This window comes from Papio anubis, chromosome 13 (assembly GCF_008728515.1).
Source record: "Papio anubis isolate 15944 chromosome 13, Panubis1.0, whole genome shotgun sequence".
Classification (NCBI taxonomy): domain Eukaryota; kingdom Metazoa; phylum Chordata; class Mammalia; order Primates; family Cercopithecidae; genus Papio; species Papio anubis.
Window position 1 is genome coordinate 99,326,362 of NC_044988.1, and position 17,698 is coordinate 99,344,059.

The following is a 17,698-nucleotide window of genomic DNA, read 5'->3' on the forward strand; positions in this document are numbered from 1 at the left end:
TCCCCACCCCAGGTGGCCCCACATTTGTGTAATCCCTTCTCCTTGAGTGGCAACGGTGGTTTGTTTCTGATGAATAGAGTACGGCAAAGGTGAAAGGATTTTTCAGATGTAATTGAGGTCTCCAATCAGTTGACTTTGATGTAAGCAAAAAGAAGATTCTCCCTGGTAGGCCTGACCTAATCAGGCTAGCCTTTTGAAAGATCCAGGTTGTCCCTGAAAGAAGAGATTCCAAGCAGAGAGCGACTTTCCGGCTGAGCTGGAAGACGCAAACAGCTGTGCTGTGAAGTGCCTGCAGAGGGGGAGGCCACTAGGAGCTGAGGGCTTCAACTTCAGAACCACAAGGAGCCAAATTCTGCCTGCAATTCAGATGAGCCTGGAAGAAGACACTGAGCTCCAAGTGAGACTCAGCCGGCATGACACCTTGATTGCAGCCCTGAGAGATCCTGAGCACAGCACCCAGCTGAGCCCTGCCCAGACTCCTGACCTACAGAAACCGTACGATCTTAAGCGTGTGTAGTTTTAAACTGGCAACGTGTTACACAGCAATAAAAAAACTAACACAGGTGAGAATGAAGCTTGAAAGTTTACCTTGGCCAGGCACAGTAGCTCACACCTGTAATCTCAGCACTCTGGGAGGCCGAGACGGGAGGATCACTTGAGAGTCAGGAGTTTGAGACCAGCCTGGCCAATAAGGTGAAACCCCGTCTGTACTAAAAATACAAAAATTAGCCGGGCGTGGTGGTGCACACCTGTAATCCCAGTTTCTCCAGAGGCTGGGACAGGAGAATTGCTTGAACTCGGGAGGCAGAGGTTGTAGTGAGCCGAGATTGCCCCACTGCATTCTCCCTGGGTGACAGAGCAAGACTGTCTCTCCAAAAAAAAAAAAAAAAGAAAGTTCACCTTGAGGTTGGCCTCCCTTGGCCCACGGGACACCCAGAGAACCCCCAGACCTGCCACAGAGCAGACTGGATGGCAGACCCCTGCTCTAATTACCTGCCAGGCCACAGTAACAGCCTCATGTCTTATCTATCTCCTTCCTGGCCATTCTGCACAGTCAACAGGCCAATTGTCAAACCACAGCCTTGATCACATCTCTTCCCTGCCTAAAGCCTCCCTTGGCTCCCCAGGGCCCTCGCAGCAAAGATCAATCACCCAGGCCAGGTGTCCACAGTGCCACCATCCAACCTTAACCCCACCTTGTCCCTACCCCAGACTATTATTATTATTATTATTATTACTATTATTTGAGACACAGTTTTGCTCTTGTCACCCAGGTTGGAGTGCAACGGCACAATCTCGGCTCACTGCAACCTCCACCTCCCAAGTTCAAGTGATTCACCTGTCTCAGCCTCCTGAGTAGCTGGGACTACAGGCGCATGCCACCACGCCCGATTAATTTTGTATTTTTCGTAGGGACAAGGTTTCACCATGTCGGCCAGGCTGGTCACAAACTCCTGACCTCAGGTGATCCACCCACCTCAACTTGCTAAAATGCTGGGATTCCAGGCGTGAGCCGCTGCGCCTGGCCAGATTCTTTAGACAATCGGAACAATTTGGTCCCCTTGTTCCACTGTGTCCCTCCTCCCTGTCCCCCTGCAGCAACACCTTCCCATCCAACCCCTTTGCCAGCAAAAATCCACTCCAATGAGGTTGCAATGTAGTGTCACCTTTTACATTTATTTTTATTTATTATTATTATTTTTTTGAGACATGGCCTCACTCTGTCACCCAGGCTGAAGTGCAGTGGTGTGATTTGGGCTCACTGCGACCTCTGCCTCCTGCCTCAGCCTCCCAAGTACCTGGGATTACAGGCATGCGCCACCACACCCAGCTAATTTTTTTTTTTTTTTTTTGTGTGTGTGTGTGTGTATATATATATATATATATATTTTTTTTTTTTTTTTGAGACGAGGTTTCACCATGTTGCCCAGTCTAATTATGAACTCCAGGTTCAAGTGATCCACCCACCTCGGCCTCCCAAATTGCTGGGATTACAGGTGTGAGTCACTGCACCTGGCCAAGTTCAATTCTGGACAGTCAGCAAATATAATAAAAAAATATATATAACTCTGTGTTATAATTTTATATTTGGAAAATGAAAAAAAAAAAGCCCTAGTTCAAATAATTCAAACTTCTAAAAGTGAAGCTACTCAAAGTCTTCTTGGCTGGTGTAGACACTGAGGCGGCAGCCACCATCACCTGGGTGGCCTCAAACCCGCATCTCCAGGGACCATCACAATAACATCATCAAAAGGGGCTTAGAGGTGGAGAAACACTGCCTACCTCCCAGGCCCACTCTCTCTTTTAGATATACATATCCACATACATCCATATTACATTGTATATGTTTAACATGCATAGTAAAAGAATCTGGAAAGTCATAAACCATAATGTGACCAGTGATTTTCTCAGGGAGGTGGGATTCTGGGTGGTCCCTATTCTTTATATATATGCTTGTAAATTTCTCTACTTGGGTACTGAAAACTGACAACACTCTAAAAAATCCTGTCCAAATTGGAACCATCTTTTTGGAGGACAATATGTATTACACGTCTTACAATCAGACATGCCTTTTTGACCCAGCAATTTTACTTCTAGAAACGTATTTTAGGTAGGGCACGTGGCTCACGCCTGTAATCCCAGCACTTTGGGAGGCTGAGGCAGTAGGATCGCGTGTGTCCAGGAGTTTGAGACCAGCCTGGGCAACAGAGCGAGACCTTGTCTCTACAAAAAAGTCAAAAACTTGGCCAAGTGTGGTGGTGCATGCCTGTGGTCCTAGCTATTTGGAAGGCTGAGGTGGAAGGATCACTGGAGCCCAGGAGGTCAAGGCTGCAGTGAGCTATGACTGTGCCACTGCACTATAGCCTGGATGACAGAGCAAGACCCTGTCTTGAAGGAAGGAAGGAAGGAAGGAAGGAAGGAAGGAAGGAAGGAAGGAAGGAAGGAAGGAAGGAAGGAAGGAAGGGGAGAGAAAGAACGAAAGAAAATGAAAGAAAGAATGAAAGAATGAATGAAAGAAAGAAAGGAAAGAGAGATGGGGAGGGAGGGAGGGAAGGGAGGAAGGAAAGAAAAGGAAGGAAAGAAGGAAGGAAGGAAGGGAGAGAAAGAAACACATTTTAACGAAATGGCTGTGAGGTAGGAAGTGGAACTCAGCTCTGGAGGTGGGGCTCAGACACCGGACCAAATTGAGGACTAGCTAAAACAGGGACGGGGGCAGAAGCAGCTTTCCATAACACAGGTCACCAGTGTACCATGTCAGTTTACTATTGCCATGGCAACACCCAGGAGTTACCCCCCATTTCCATGGCAGTGACCCAACAACCCAAAAGTGACTACCCCTTCCCTAGAAATTTCTGCATAAACTACCCCTTAATCAACATTAATTAAAATGTAATTAAAAGTAGGTATAAATATGGCCGCAAAACTGCCCTGAGCTGCCCCTCTCTACCCATGGGGGTAGCCCTGTTCTGCAGGAGCAGTCACGGAGCTGTGACACCGTTGCTTCAATAAAGCTGTTTTCTTCTGTTCTACCATGGCTGGCCCTTGAATTATTTCCTGGGCAAAGCCAAGAACTATCACGGGCTGAGCCCTGCTTTGAGGCTCGCCTGTCCTGCATCCGCTTTGCACAGAGATTGATGTGCGAAGATGCCCATTGAAAGCATGGAGTGGGCCGGGCGCGGTGGCTCAAGCCTGTAATCCCAGCACTTTGGGAGGCCGAGACGGGTGGATCACGAGGTCAGGAGATCGAGACCATCCTGGCTGACATGGTGAAACCCCATCTCTACTAAAAAATACAAAAAACTAGCCGGGCGAGGTGGCGGGCACCTGCAGTCCCAGCTACTCGGGAGGCTGAGGCAGGAGAATGGCGTGAACCCGGGAGGCGGAGCTTGCAGTGAGCCGAGATCTGGCCACTGCACTCCAGCCTGGGCAACAGAGCGAGACTCCGTCTCAAAAAAAAAAAGAAAGCATGGAGTGCTCATGCACCCTGACGAATTAATTATCCAACAACAAGGGCTGATTAAATAAATGATGAGGGTCTCCAGGATGATGGTGTACCATGCCAGGGCACTGTCGCAGTTCATGCTACTGACCATCGAGACCCCTAGGAGTACGTGCAGATGTATGATCGGAGGAAATTCTCAAGCAATGACATAAAAGCAAGTCCGAGGTGTCTCTTCAAAGCTGTGAGCCCCGAGCACGGACAGCACCCACCTCTGTGACACAGTGGCGTCTCCCCGGTGCTGAGAAACCCTCTGTCAATACCTTTTGCTGTGGAATTCCATCCTGAATATAAACAACCTTCGAGTGTTCAATTTGGTCCAGTGGGGGAAAAATCAACCTGAACCTCCCTGTGGCCCTCTGATTATATCCATACACACATGCATGTACATACTCATTGTTCACATCTGTTTCTTCACTTAACAGATCTGCCCTAGGGAGCCAGAGACACAGTCATGGCAGAGAACAGCACAGACCTAAATCCCAGTACCCCTCAAGTGCACATCCCAGGGGGACACAGGCAATGAGATAAAGACACAGACGTTAAAGGGGTTCTGCACACTGACGACCTCAAGGGACCTTGCTGGCCTCTTGAGAACTTGCCCTCCCTCCAAGCGGGATCAAAGCCACCTGAGGGCTTTGCACACAGGAGTGATGGGGGCCTCTGACTCTGGGTGGGGAGTGACCGTAAGGGCCCAGGGTAGACTCAGAGATCCAGCTGGAAGGTACTGCAGTGACCCAGGGCCTCACCGCAAGATGCTTGAACACGAGTCCCAGAGCGCCCGGAGCCTGGCCTGGGTCAGCCTCTGCGTGGTGAGTCTCAGAGGGGTAGATTTTCCTCTGTGAGCTTTCCCGTGGTTTCTAAACCTGTGACATCGACCATTACTTGCAAGTACATATAATTAACAAGTTCAGAAACTTAAACAAGTCTTTCTTTTGTTTTTGAGGCAGAGTCTCCTCTGTCGCCCAGGCTGGAGTGCTGTGGTGCAATCTCGGCTCACTTCAACCTCCACCTCCCGGGTTCAAGTGATTCTCCTGCCTCAGCCTCCTGGGTATCTGGGATTATAGGCGCGTGCCACCACACCTGGCTAATCTTTGTTTTTTTTGTTTGTTTGTTTTTTGGTTTTTTTGTGTGTATTTTTTTTTTGAGACGGAGTCTCGATCTCTCACCAGGCTGGAGTACAGTGGTGCAATCTTGGCTCATTGCAACCTCCGACTCCAAGGTTCAAGCGATTCCCCTGCCTCAACCTCCCGAGTAGCTGGGATTGCAGGCAGGCACCACCATGCCCAGCTAATTTTTGTATTTTTAGGAGAGATGAGGTTTCACCATGTTGGCCAGGATGGTCTCGATCTCCCGACCTCGTGATCCGCCCGCCTCGGCCTCCTAAAGTGTTGGGATTACAGGCATGGGCCACTGCGCGCGAACTAATCTTTGCATTTTTAATAGAGATGGAGTTTTGCCATGGTGGCCAGGCTGGTCTCGAACTCCTGGTCTCAAATGATCTGCCTGGCTGGGCCTCCCAAAGTGCTGGGATTGATTTATAGGAGTGAGCCACCGCGCCCAGCCTAAAATCGTAAACAAATTTTAAATATCCCATCGTTCCAATTCAAGCGATGCCTCTCCTGCCTGGATTCTCAGCAGCCCCAACAGATAATCCCCTCTTTGGATTGCCTTGAGTTAGAAACAGTGCAACTTTCCCACCTGGACTACCTGGAAATCTGTTCCCAACCGCAGCAGCCTCCTGGGATACACCCACAGAGGCCCAGGAATCCCCTCAATCCTGTGGACTCTGCTTCCCCAGGGGGTCCCCAGGTTCGGTCCCTGCCTCGCAGACCAGCATCCAAAGCTGTGAACAGCAGGCCCATCTGTGCACTGTCATCATTGCCTGCCCTTATCCATACCCACAAGGTCCTCACACACCAGGGAGGTTCTCAGAAGCCTTGAGCCATTAGACTTATTAACCTGTTTGACTACGGAGCCCCAAGAGGTCCTCAGTGGGGCTGTCACGGGAGATGCGGGAGCTCAGGTGGGCAGGGCACAGCCGCCATCACCTGCCTTGGGCTTCCTCCTAAGAAGGCGTGTGGGGTGAGAATGAAAGCTTCTGTAACATGAGATCTCATTGGCATATCATGAAAAGGGCCCCAGATTGCTATCCTGTTCCCTGGGCCTTGGGTCTACATGAATTCCAACTCAGCTCTGGCACCCCCTGCTCACTCAGGGCTTGGGAGAAGATGCCCCAGACAGTGGGCCCCAACCAGGGCAGCTTCAGTTCGCAGGCCTGGACCTTGGCTCCATTCACTGCCCCCAAGAGGAAAAAGTCCTCGCCTACCTCCCTGAATCGAGGCTCTGGGCTCCCCAGGCTTCTGCTCAGTGCCCTCTGCCTCCTAGCCATAGACAGCTGAGGCCCACCCTTCCCAGAGCCCCCAACCCCAGGGGTTGAGATAAATCTGGGGGCAGTTGGGAGGAAGATGGGCTGCAGGCATGGGGATGAGGTCAGGAAGAATCCCGCCGGTGCCTGAGCTCATCTTGCATTCTGGGCCAATTCCCACTCTACCTCTGGTCAGTTCAGAAGATTTGATCAACCACGAGGTGCTTTAGCCAGGCGTACTGCACACACCTGTGGTCCCGGCTACTCAGGAGGCTGAGGTGGGGGGATTGCTGGAGCTCGGGAACTCAAGGCTGCAGTGAGCTGCAATCGCACCACTGCTTTCCAACTCGGATGACAGAGCGAGACTCTCCTCGCCCCCACCTGTTAAAAAAAGAAAAAGATGCTTGTAATCCCAGCACGTTGGGAGGCCGAGGCAGGTGGATCATCTGAGTTCAGGAGTTCGAGACCAGCCTGGCCAAGATGGTGAAACCCCCGTCTCAAAAATACAAAATTCTCTGGTGCTGTGGCGGCTTCTGTAACCCCAGCTACTGGCAGGCTGGAGGGCAGGAGAGTCGCTTGAACCCGCTAGGCAGAGGTTGCAGTGAGCTGAGATCGCGCTACTGCACCCCCAGCTTAGGCTAGAGCAAAACTATTGTCTCAAAAAAAAAAAAGAAAAGAAAAAAAAGAAAGATAAAGAAAAAGAAAAAACCATGAGATGCCCTCCCTGCCTCGCTGGCCCACTGTGCTCCACTGCTGCCCGGGAGATGGGCACTGGCTCTCTGGAGCCCTGGCTGTGGAGCCAGGAGTCCTCTCCCCAGCCCTCTCCATCCCCTAGGGTTGGGTCTGATCTTGGGCGGGAGCAGCACAGGCCTCCAGGGCTTCCTTCTCTCCTTTAAAAAATTCAGTGGGCTCCTGATAGCAGCCCAGACACCATCCTGGGTACTGCCCCTCCCTTCTTTCCCCCCCATCTGGGTCCTCCAGCTCCTGGGTGAGCAGCCAGGGCACTGTCCGAAAGCCACCCAGAAGCTAAGAGAGCCATGCCACTGGCAAGACGTGTCTACTCGCTCCTCGTCCACACCTCTGTCCTCCCACGGCAGAGTCAGAGGTCCCCTTAGGAGGCAAAGCCAGCCATGCCATGCCCACCCTGGTGTGACCCACAGACCCAGCCCCAGACTCCCTGATAAGGGCCAGAGGCTCCAGTGACCCCACACTACTGATCCCTTTAACCCCTCCCACACCTCCACCTCCTTTCTAGGCCCACCTGTCCCCCACCCCCACCCTCCCCTTCCACCAGCCTCCCCCACACACCCACCCCCCTAATCCAGCCCAAACTTTTCAAAGCCCTCCCTTCCAGCACCCACCACTCCTGCAACACCCACACCCACCCCACACCACCCTTAGTCTCCCTTCCATACCCCAATCCTCCCCCACACACTCACCCCCAACGCCCACCCCACCCCAATCTCCCTTTCTATACCCACCTCCTAACCTATATCCCCTAACCCACCCTACCCGAGATTGAGATTGACTTTAGACTGAGCACTGAGAGATTGAAGTTTTCCTTTGAGATTTCGATGATGACTACCTGATGGATAGATTTCGGATTTCTGGACGACGATCGAGGTTTTCGAATATCTTTTCGGAGACGATTTCGATCGACTGACTCGATTTCCGGGATTTTTTCGCCGATTCGACGCCGAGACTGATCGACTTTTCGAGATTTACTTTAATATCATTTGAGACTTTTATTTTTCGATATTTACTTTTTCTCGAGATTGTCGAGATTCTCTTTCTTTTTATTCGATTCCTCCGCGCCTTTACATTTTTCTCGGATTTTAGAACACATCTCCTCCACACCATCAACCCTCACACCCTCCCCACTCTCCCCACCACCCTCCGCTTCCCAGGCTCAAGGTGGAGGGGTCTGGGGAGAGCTGCTGAGCTCTTCTCTTTGCTCCTTGCTTTCTTGGCTTGGATGGTCCCCTTAAAACCGGTCTTTCACCCCCCCACCGCAGATGAGTTGCCCACTCCCCAGGCAGCCGCTCCCCAGCAGGGGTTAGAAGGCCCCATCCGCCTCCATCAGGGAGCTGAGCACTTGGGGTTGTCCCGGGCCCTGTCCTGCGGAGCCTGCAGGACACCTCCCCAGGCTGGAGCTGCGTGGGGCTGGGGACAGCAGGAGGTTGTCACCCCAGCATCAGGCACCACCCTACCCCGAGGAGGCACTCGCAAGCTGACAGAACAGGGGCGGTGCTGGGGAGGGGACCTCATGGTCTTGTGGTCTCTACAGCTCCAGTGTGGCAGGCACTGCCTCCGTCACCCACACCCCAGGTTCACGTTATTGCCATGGGCATCCGATGCCCCTGCTCACCTGGGTCCCGTGGGTTCTCAGCAGGTTATTTTGCCCACAGAGCCCCTCTTTCCCCAAGAAGGAAAATATAAATTTAAAAATGCACGCTGGTGTGGCCGGGCACAGTGGCTCATGCCTGTAATCCCAGCACTTTGGGAGGCTGAGGAGGGCAGATCACTTGAGGTCAAGAGTTTGAGACCAGCCTGGCCAACGTGGTGAAACCCCGTCTCTACTAAAAATACAACAATTAGCCGGGTGTGGTGGCACATGCCTGTAATCCCAGCTACTCGGGAGGTGGAGGCAGGAGAATCGCTTGAACCTGGGAAGCAGAGGTTGCAGTGAGCCGAGATGGTGCCACTGCACTCCAGCCTGGGTGACAGAGTGAGACTCAGTCTAAAACAATAGCGACAACAAACAGCAACAAAAATGCACTTTGGGTTGACCTCCTGGATGGCCCCTGCCCTGGGGTCTGCCCTCCCTCTGGCCTTACAGTGTCCCAGCCCAGGGACGGCAGGCGCCCTGCCCTCCTGTGGGAGAGGATCCCCCCCACAAGCCTCCTTCCTGTGAACCTCGCCTCTCTCATCTAAAAGTGCTTCCCCACCTCTCATCTAAAACAGAAATCCCTCCCTACTGGATTGTTTTAGGGAATTTTTTTTGAGACGGAACTTCGTTGTCCGGGCCGGGCTGGAGGTGGCCCGCTCACTGCAAGCTCCGCCTCCTGGCTTACGCCATTCTTCCTGCCTCAGCCTCCCGAGTAGCTGGGACTACAGGCCTCGCCACCGCCCGGCTAGTTTTTGTATTTTTTAGTAGAGACGGGGTTTCACCGTTAGCCAGGATGGTCTCATCTCCTGACCTCGTGGATCCACCTGCCTCGGCCTCCCAAAGTGCTGGGATTACAGGCTTGAGCCACCAAGGCTGCCTTTTTTTTTTTTTTTTTTTTTGAGACAAAGCTCTTCTCAGCACCCAGGCTGGAGTGCTGTGGGATTCAGCTGACAGTAGCTTAACCTCCCAGGGTTCAGCTGTGCCCGCTTTGCCCTGAGTAGCTGGGATGGGCAGGCACCAACCATTACAATCGCTAATTCTTTCTTTTTTTTTTTTTTCAGTAGAAGGGGGTCTGGCTTTGTTGCCCAGGCTAGTCTCAAACCCCTGGGCTCAGATCTTTCCACCTCGGCCTCCCAAAGTGCTTGAATTACAGACATAAGCCAACCCACCCAGCCTGTTTTAAGGATTAGGTGAAAAAAATCCAACTAGTATGCCCAGCCCAACGCTTAGCAAACAGTAGGTGCTCAATCTGGATGGCGCCCTCTCCGTTTCTCTCCTGGGGCCGCCGCGGCCCCAAACAGAGGCGTCTCCTTACCACCAGGGGGCAGTGTTTCCTCTCGCAGCTCCGAACGGGAGCCGGGAACTCACGGCGCTTTCTGGCGGGGCCTGGGGTCCCCGCGCTGCCGGAGAACCGCCCCCCGGCACGGCAGGTCACATCCGTCAGAGGGGCGCCGGCCTCGGGGTGCTGGGAGGTGGCGTGCAGGGAAAGTGAGGCCGTGCAGCACAGGGGTTCCGCACAGGGGCTTTGGGAGCCTGGCAGTCCCGCCTTTCAGACCTGGCCCAGCACTTCAGGGCGGTGGCCTCCTGGAGTCTCCGTGTCCTCGTTGACGGAGCTGATGGCAGCCCGCGGGCGGGGCAGCCCCGCAGGGAGGGGTGACTTGACCGGGGCAGGATTCGGGTGCTCCTGGCTCCTCTCGCCGGATGCCACCTTGCCCGCCCCAACGGGAAGCAGGAGGCTGCTGCTTGCTGTGTGATTAACACCCAGTCAGGGCGCGTTGGTGTCTGCGCCGGAGACCCTGTCCCGCCACACTGGCTCTAGACAGTCACCGGCAAGAACGCCCAGCGCGCTGGAGCATCAGTCCCGCTTGGGCAGCAGGGAACACCAAGAACGCGCAACCCAAGACGAGGTGCTGGACGGAGCTGGTCAGACACTTCCATTTAATGACTAAAAATCACACATCTCAGGTCACGGGTCTAGGAGAAACCACACACACGCATACATAAGGATTCCACATGGAGGAGACATTTGCAGTTTCCAAATCTTGAAGATAACCAAAGGGACCAGAACGTTCCTTTGAGTGACTGGTCACCCAAAGCTCCCGCTCCCCCACCCACAGCCCTTTGGAGGCACTCCAACTTTGGGAGGAGAAGGCTGAGCTTCCTGTGGGCCCCTCCCACCCACACCTGAGCCAGAGAGAAGACTCCGGCAAAGACATCCAAAGCCAAGGGCAAGGGAAGCGTCTGCCAGGGCAGAGGAGCCAGTCCTGTCCTCGGCTCACCCAGCTTCCACCATACAGGAACCCAAGACTCCAGCCTCGCTTCCACAGGGAACTGGCAGGGGTTCCCTGGCCTGGCCATCACAGGGACTCACATGGGAGCCTTTTAAAACTCCAGATGATGGCTGATCGCAGTGACTCATGCCTGTAATCCCAGCACTTTGGGAGGCCGAGGTGGGTGGATTACTTGAGGCCAGGAGTTTGAGACCCTCCTGGGCAACATAGTGAGACCCTGTCTCTACTAAAAATACAAAAATTAGCCGGGTATGGTGACACACGCCTGTGATTCCAGCTACTCAGGAGGCTGAGGCAGGAGAATCGCCTGAACCTGGGAGGCGGAGGCTGCAGTGAGCCAGATCATACCACTTCACTCCAGCCTGGGCAGCAGAGCAAGACTCTGTCTTGGGAAAAAAAAAAAAAAAAAACAAAAAAAAAACCAGGCCAGTATTGCCTCTAGATTGGCTGGGCCAGAATCTCTGGGGTGAGTCTGAAAAGTCTGCATTCTTAGCCTGGGATTCAGATGATCATTAGGTTTGGGAATCTTAGAGTCTCTCTTCTTTCTTTTCACTGTTAGGGAGGGAGAGGGAGTGATGTTTTTAATGCTCTGTTTGTTTAGCTGAAGGATTTTCTGTGAGTCTTCACAATCTGTCTTGAAATGGTTCCCGTCAGTCACTTCCTGCGGGAATCCAAGGGGCTAAGAAACATACACACACACATACACACACGCACACACACGCACACACACACAGGCCCACTGGGCCCAGAGACCCATATGCGCAGCAGGCCGCCTGGAAATCAGGACTCAGGGCCCACCACAATCTGGAAGGAACACCAAGTCCCCAGGTACAGCCGCGGCGGCTCTTGGCCCATGGTCTGGTGGCCAAGGAGGTGTCAGCTGCTAGTCACAGGTGGCGGGCGGCTTCCCAGAGGATCTGCAGAGCCATGGAGGCGCAGGGGAGCTGGGCCAGGGTGTAGGTCACGGAGCGGATGGGTGCCCGCAGCTTCCCCAGGTAGGCCACGGTGTGCACCACACGGCCCAGGAGGAAGACCAGGAAGTGCATCCAGGCGACAAAAGGGTTAGGACCCAGAAAGGAGTAGACGAAGCCCAGGAAAAGGAAGGGGTAGATGGTCTCCATGTCATTCCGGTGGGCCCTGGGGAGACAAGAGGGGTATAGTCAGTCAGGTGTCAGCTTTGGGGCCATAGGCCCTTCCGAGAGTGTCATGGAAGCTGGGGTGCTCTGCCCTGACAAGGCTTTGACCCACTGGGGGTCATTTCAGGCATACCAGACACTCACATCCATTAATGGCCAGGTCAAGGAGATGGATACCCCAGAGTCCGGAGGAAGAGCAGCTCCAAGCTTACGCTTGCAAGCAGCTGAGGCCACAAGGCCACGCCATGGGCTGGAAGTCACAGAGGGCTACCGGTCTAGGATGCTCTTACCATACCTCTAGGGCTTGCCAGGACCCCACCCCTGCCATACTCTCCCCCACTGTCCTCTCTAGCCCTTAGACACCAGGCAGGAAAAGTGGGACTCAGAGGTGCTGAGTGCTTTACAGAGCCAACGAGTGGAGGAGCTGGGATTAGAACCGAGTTCTGACTCGAGTTTGTGCTCTTTACCTCCAGAGCAGGACTTCTCTGAGTCAGGCCTGAGGTCATCCTCCTTCTGAATGCAGCTTCCTGGGCCTCTGCCGAGCAGAAGGGGCTAGAGCCCAAGAGCAGGCCTTTGACATGAATGCCGGGCTATGTCCCCTGCCCCTAAATCTAAGTACCACCCATCCTTTCAGGGACAATCATAACAAGATCCTTTTCCACTCATTGGCGTCAACCGATGACCAGCCCCCGGTGAAGCTCTTCATTTTACACATCATTTCCTGCCTCTTTTTTTGTTGAAAGTCATCAAGCATGTGCATTTGTGTGGTGGGGGTGGGGGAGCTCTGTATAACCCCACCATAAATAAATGACCAAGAAAGAAAACTCAGAAAACTCACCCTCTTCTGCTAAGAGCTGGTTCACATTTTCCAGACTCCTACTAATGGCCTGCTTCCTTTATGAAAGGTGAGGAGGTTGAGTCCCATAAATTAGAGACTGAATGAGCAACTAAACCCGTAGATTGCCACATTGGAAGCTCAAATAAACAGGAATTCAGTGCCCAGGGCATGACCTCCCCCAAGGACAGGCCACGCGTGTGAGGTGCAGGAACAGAAGCATGTTCTCCAGGCCTTCCTGCTGCCATGCATTCCACCAATAATGCCGTATCCTCGGGCCAGGCCCAGACTAGCAGCACCTGTGTGGGGACCCGCTGCAGGGTCCTCCTCTTCCCTCCCACTGGCAAGACGATTCTTGGGCCAGGGCGATGGTGTGTAGGCCTTACCAAAAGAAAGAGGGCAGGACAGGGCGGGAGCCTGGAGTGCTTGGCCACTCCACACTGTAGGAAGCTCTGCACCTTGTCTGGGGTGGGGATGGGCAGGGAAGGAGACACCTGTGCAGAAGCCTGAATGATGAGAAGCTGGCCCTGCAGGGGAAAAGCTTTCCAGGAAGGAAGACCAGTGTGTGCAAAGGTCCTGAGGTCAGAATAAGCACAGCATGTTCAATGTGCAGAAAAGGGAGCCCATGGCTACAGTGTGGTGCACATGAGGGAGTGGGGCAGAATGAGAGTGGGAGAGGAATTCAATCTGAGTGTACAAAACTCCTGTAAACCCAGCAGGGCCTAGATCTTTCTCAGGCCAAATTCAGGACACAGCACCTGCCATCTGGGTCCCCATATCCCAAGACTGACATGAACCCCTCTTCTCCTTTTCCCCCAGATCCTGACCTTGCAACCCAGACACAAGAAAAGCAAGTCTGTGGCAGGGCAGGTCTCACCCAGCAGTGGGGAACACTGTGGCCTACCTGCATCAGAGAGGCTGGCTCTGGATAGATCCTGGGGTACTCCCTTCAGGGAAGACATGAGAGGGAGACTATAGACTCACACCGGTAATCCCAGCACTTTGGGAGGCCAAGGTGGGCAGATCACCTGAGGTCAGGAGTTCGAGACCAGCCTGGCCAACATGGTGAAACCGTGTCTCTACTAAAAATACAAAATTAGCCGGCCGTGGTGGTGCATGCCTGTAATCCCAGCTACTCGGGAGGCTAAGGCAGGAGAATCGCTTGAACTGGGGAGGCAGAGGTTGCAGTGAGCTGAGATCATGCCATTGCACTCCAGCCTGGGCAAAAAGAGGGGGAACTCTCTCTCAAATCAATCAATCAATCAATAAAATAAAAGAGAGGGAGAAACCAAAGACTGGGGCCACCTCCCAGTCAAGTAAGTCCCTTACCAGGACTCATGAGGAAAGGCAATAGGTGTTCCTCCAAAATCACTCTATCCTTGGCCGGGTGCAGTGGCTCATGCCTGTAATCCCAGTACTTCGGGAGGCTGAGGTAGGTGGATCACGTGAGCACAGGAGTTTGAAACCTACCTGGCCAATATGGCAAAATCCTGTCTCTAGTAAAAGTACAAAAAAACAAAAAAAAGGCCGGGCGCGGTGGCTCAAGCCTGTAATCCCAGCACTTTGGGAGGCCGAGATGGGCGGATCACGAGGTCAGCAGATCGAGACCATCCTGGCTAACACGGTGAAACCCCGTCTCTACTAAAAAATACAAAAACCTAGCCGGGCAAGGTGGCGGGCGCCTGTAGTCCCAGCTACTCGGGAGGCTGAGGCAGGAGAATGGCGTAAACCCGGGAGGCGGAGCTTGCAGTGAGCTGAGATCCGGCCACTGCACTCCAGCCTGGGCGACAGAGCGAGACTCCGTCTCAAAAAAAACAAAAACAAAAACAAAAAAAAAAATTAGCTGGACATGGTGGCGTGTGCTTGTAATCCCAGCTACTCAGGAGGCTGAGGGAGGCAGTCACTTGAACCCGGGAGGTGGCGGTTGCAGTGAGCCAAGATCATGCCACTGCACTCCAGCCTGGGCGACAGAGTGAGTGAGACTCTGTCTCAAAAACAAAAAACAAACCAAAACAAAAATCACTCCGTCCTCTGGCAATGGAGCTGTGGGTACCCACATCCTGATACAGGCTGATTAGAGGGACACCCTTGGAAAACCCATTTTTGATTATGTCCCAAAAGGAGGTCTGCCTGTCACAAGTGATTCCAAGGGAATGCCACCTGGATGAGGACTTTGTAATGTTTACCTGAAAGTTTCAGGAAAAGCACAACCAGCACATGCAATCTGTTCACTCAGCCATTCCTTAAAGTTTGTGTTGATATTTTAAGAATAAGTCCTTCCGGAGGCTGAGGTGGTTGGATCACGCAGGAGATCGAGACCATCCTGTCTAATACGGTGAAACCCCGTCTCTACTAAAAATACAAAAATCAGTCAGGCGTGGTGGCAGGCGCCTGTAATCCCAGCTACTCAGGAGGCTGAGGCAGGGGAATCACTTGAACCCGGGAGGCAGAGGTTGCAGTGAGCCGAGATCGCACCACTGAGCCACTGCACTCCAGCCTGGGCGACAGAGCGAGACTCCATCTCAGAAAAAAAAAAAAAAGAGTAAGTCAATGTTTGGAAAGCTGTTAAGAGAATCACAGTACAGATAGTTCACAAACATAGCCAAACCCCTGAAGAGTGGGTGAAGGAAAGAAGTTGGGGAAGACAGGGTGGGAAGGAGGAACAAGACAGGGAGAAGTTCGTGGCAGGAGTGGACCCTGCTCTGCCTGGCACGTCTGCAGGCTGGGGAGGAGCAGGCCTTGCAGAAAAAGTGGGCACTGAGCCCCACCTTCTATTTCCAGCCATTGGGCAGCAATTCAGCGGTCACCAGCGTGGGAGGAGAGGTGGTCAGGAGCTCTGACTGTCAGCCCCTGGGGGCTGGCCCAGCCCTCCCTCCCTTGTCTGGTCTGTCTCAAACCGCAGAGAGGCCACTCCGAGGCTGCAGTGGCCAGGGACGGGGAGCAATGGAGACACCAAAGAATGATGGAAGAAAGCTCACCTCCCTCCTCCCACCTCCAGGCGCCAAACCGAGAGACATGGAGGCAGGCACGTACCACGGACATGCTCGGGTGAAATGCATCATTCAAATAATAACCACTTGTTTAAGGTAAAAGCCACCCAAAGCAAATTCCTACTAGACTGGACTTGTATTGCCTCCTGCAGCATCAGGCCTGCCCTCACCCTCCACAGACTTTTCCACACCCGCTGCATTTTCTGGCACTAGGTGACAGCGGTGAGGACAGTGACCCCCAGAAGGCCAAGACAGGGACAGTTGCTGGTCGTTCCACAGGGTCCCCTCTTCTCTCCACCACCTGCTGACATCCACGGTGGCAATTTCCTTGAATTTGTATCAGGGTTGATACAATGCAGTGCCTGCTTCGTTTCAAAGACAGGTATTCACGACAGTGAAATCGCCTTCCCATAGAGGGACAGCCTCAGGAGCAGAGGCAAGAGGGCCAGGCCCCTCCTCAGAGCGCCAAGTGAGTGGATTCCTGGAAAGTGCTTACAACTCTCCTGGACACTGAGTAGGGAGATCTTTGTTTTTTTTTTCTTTTGAAACGGAGTCTCTGTTGCCCAGGCTGGAGTGCATGGCGCGATCTCGGCTCACTGCAACCTCCGCCTCCTGGGTTCAAGCAATTCTCATGCTTCCGCCTTCCGAGTAGCTGGGACTACAGGTGAGCCCCACCATGCCTGGCTAATTTTTGTATTTTTGGTAGACATGAGGTTTCACCATGTTGACCAGGCTGGTCTCAAACTCCTGAGCTCAGGTGATCCACCCGCCTCAGCCTCCCAAAGTGCAGGGATTACAAGTGTGAGCCACTGTGCTAGGCTGAGTAGGGAGATTTTAAGCAAGCCGCCATCTCCTCCATCGCCATCACCAGCCCTGTCCTGGACAGCGTCGTTAAAGCTCACGTCACCCTCTTGGCTTTGCCAGACTTTCTGACTGCCCTCAGATGCTCAGGCCAAATAAATAAAAAGCATGTTATGGGGCTGGGTGTGGTGGCATACACCTGTGATCTCAGGCTGAGGTGGGAGGATCACTTCAGCCCTGGAGTTTGGAATCAGTCTGAGCAATATAGCAAGGTCCCGTCTCTACAACAATAAAAATTTAAAAATTAGCCAGGCCTGGTGGCACGTGCCTGTGGTTCCAGATACTCAGGAGGCTGAGGTGAGAAGATCGTTTGAGCCCAGGAGGTCAAGACATCAGTGAGCCGGGATTCCATTGCACTCCAGTCTGGGCGACAGAGCAAGACCCTGTCACAAAAAATAAAAAATAAAAAAATAGAAAAAAAAGACCGGGCGAGGTGGCTCATGCCTGTAATCCCAACACTTTGGGAGGCCGATGCAGGTGGATCACTTGGGGTCAGGAATTCGAGACCGGCCTGGCCAACATGGTGAAATCCTGTCTCTACTAAAAATACAAAAATTAGCCAGGTGTGGTGGTGGGTGCCTGTAATCCCAGCTACTCGGGAGGCTGAGGCAGAAGAATCGCTTGAACCTGGGAGATGGAGGTTGCATTGAGCCAAAGCCACGCCATTGCACTCCAGCCTTGGCAACAAGAATGAAAGTCCATCTCAAAAACAAAAAAAAAAATTTTTTTTAAGCACTTCATGGTGTAGTGGGAAGGGAGTGTTAGGTTGGAAACCTCCAGTTCTGCTGTGGTGCCCATTAGCTCCATGGCCTCAGACAAATCTCTCTC

At 53.1% G+C, this 17,698-nt stretch overlaps 1 protein-coding gene across 2 annotated transcripts in view; it reads right to left on the bottom strand.

Annotated features, from left to right (window-relative positions):
• Positions 1-10,676: 10,676 nt before the first annotated feature.
• The window catches only part of PTGES (prostaglandin E synthase), a 42,318-nt gene continuing 35,296 nt past the window's right edge, over positions 10,677-17,698 (bottom strand). Inside the window, exon 4 of one of the 2 annotated variants that reach the window (XM_021927133.2) lies at positions 10,677-12,185. In XM_021927133.2, coding sequence (XP_021782825.2) covers positions 11,936-12,185 — 250 coding nt within the window. In that variant the 3' untranslated portion in view covers positions 10,677-11,935. The remainder of the gene's footprint in view (positions 12,186-17,698) is intronic. The other variant, XM_031654635.1, reaches the window with a different exon arrangement.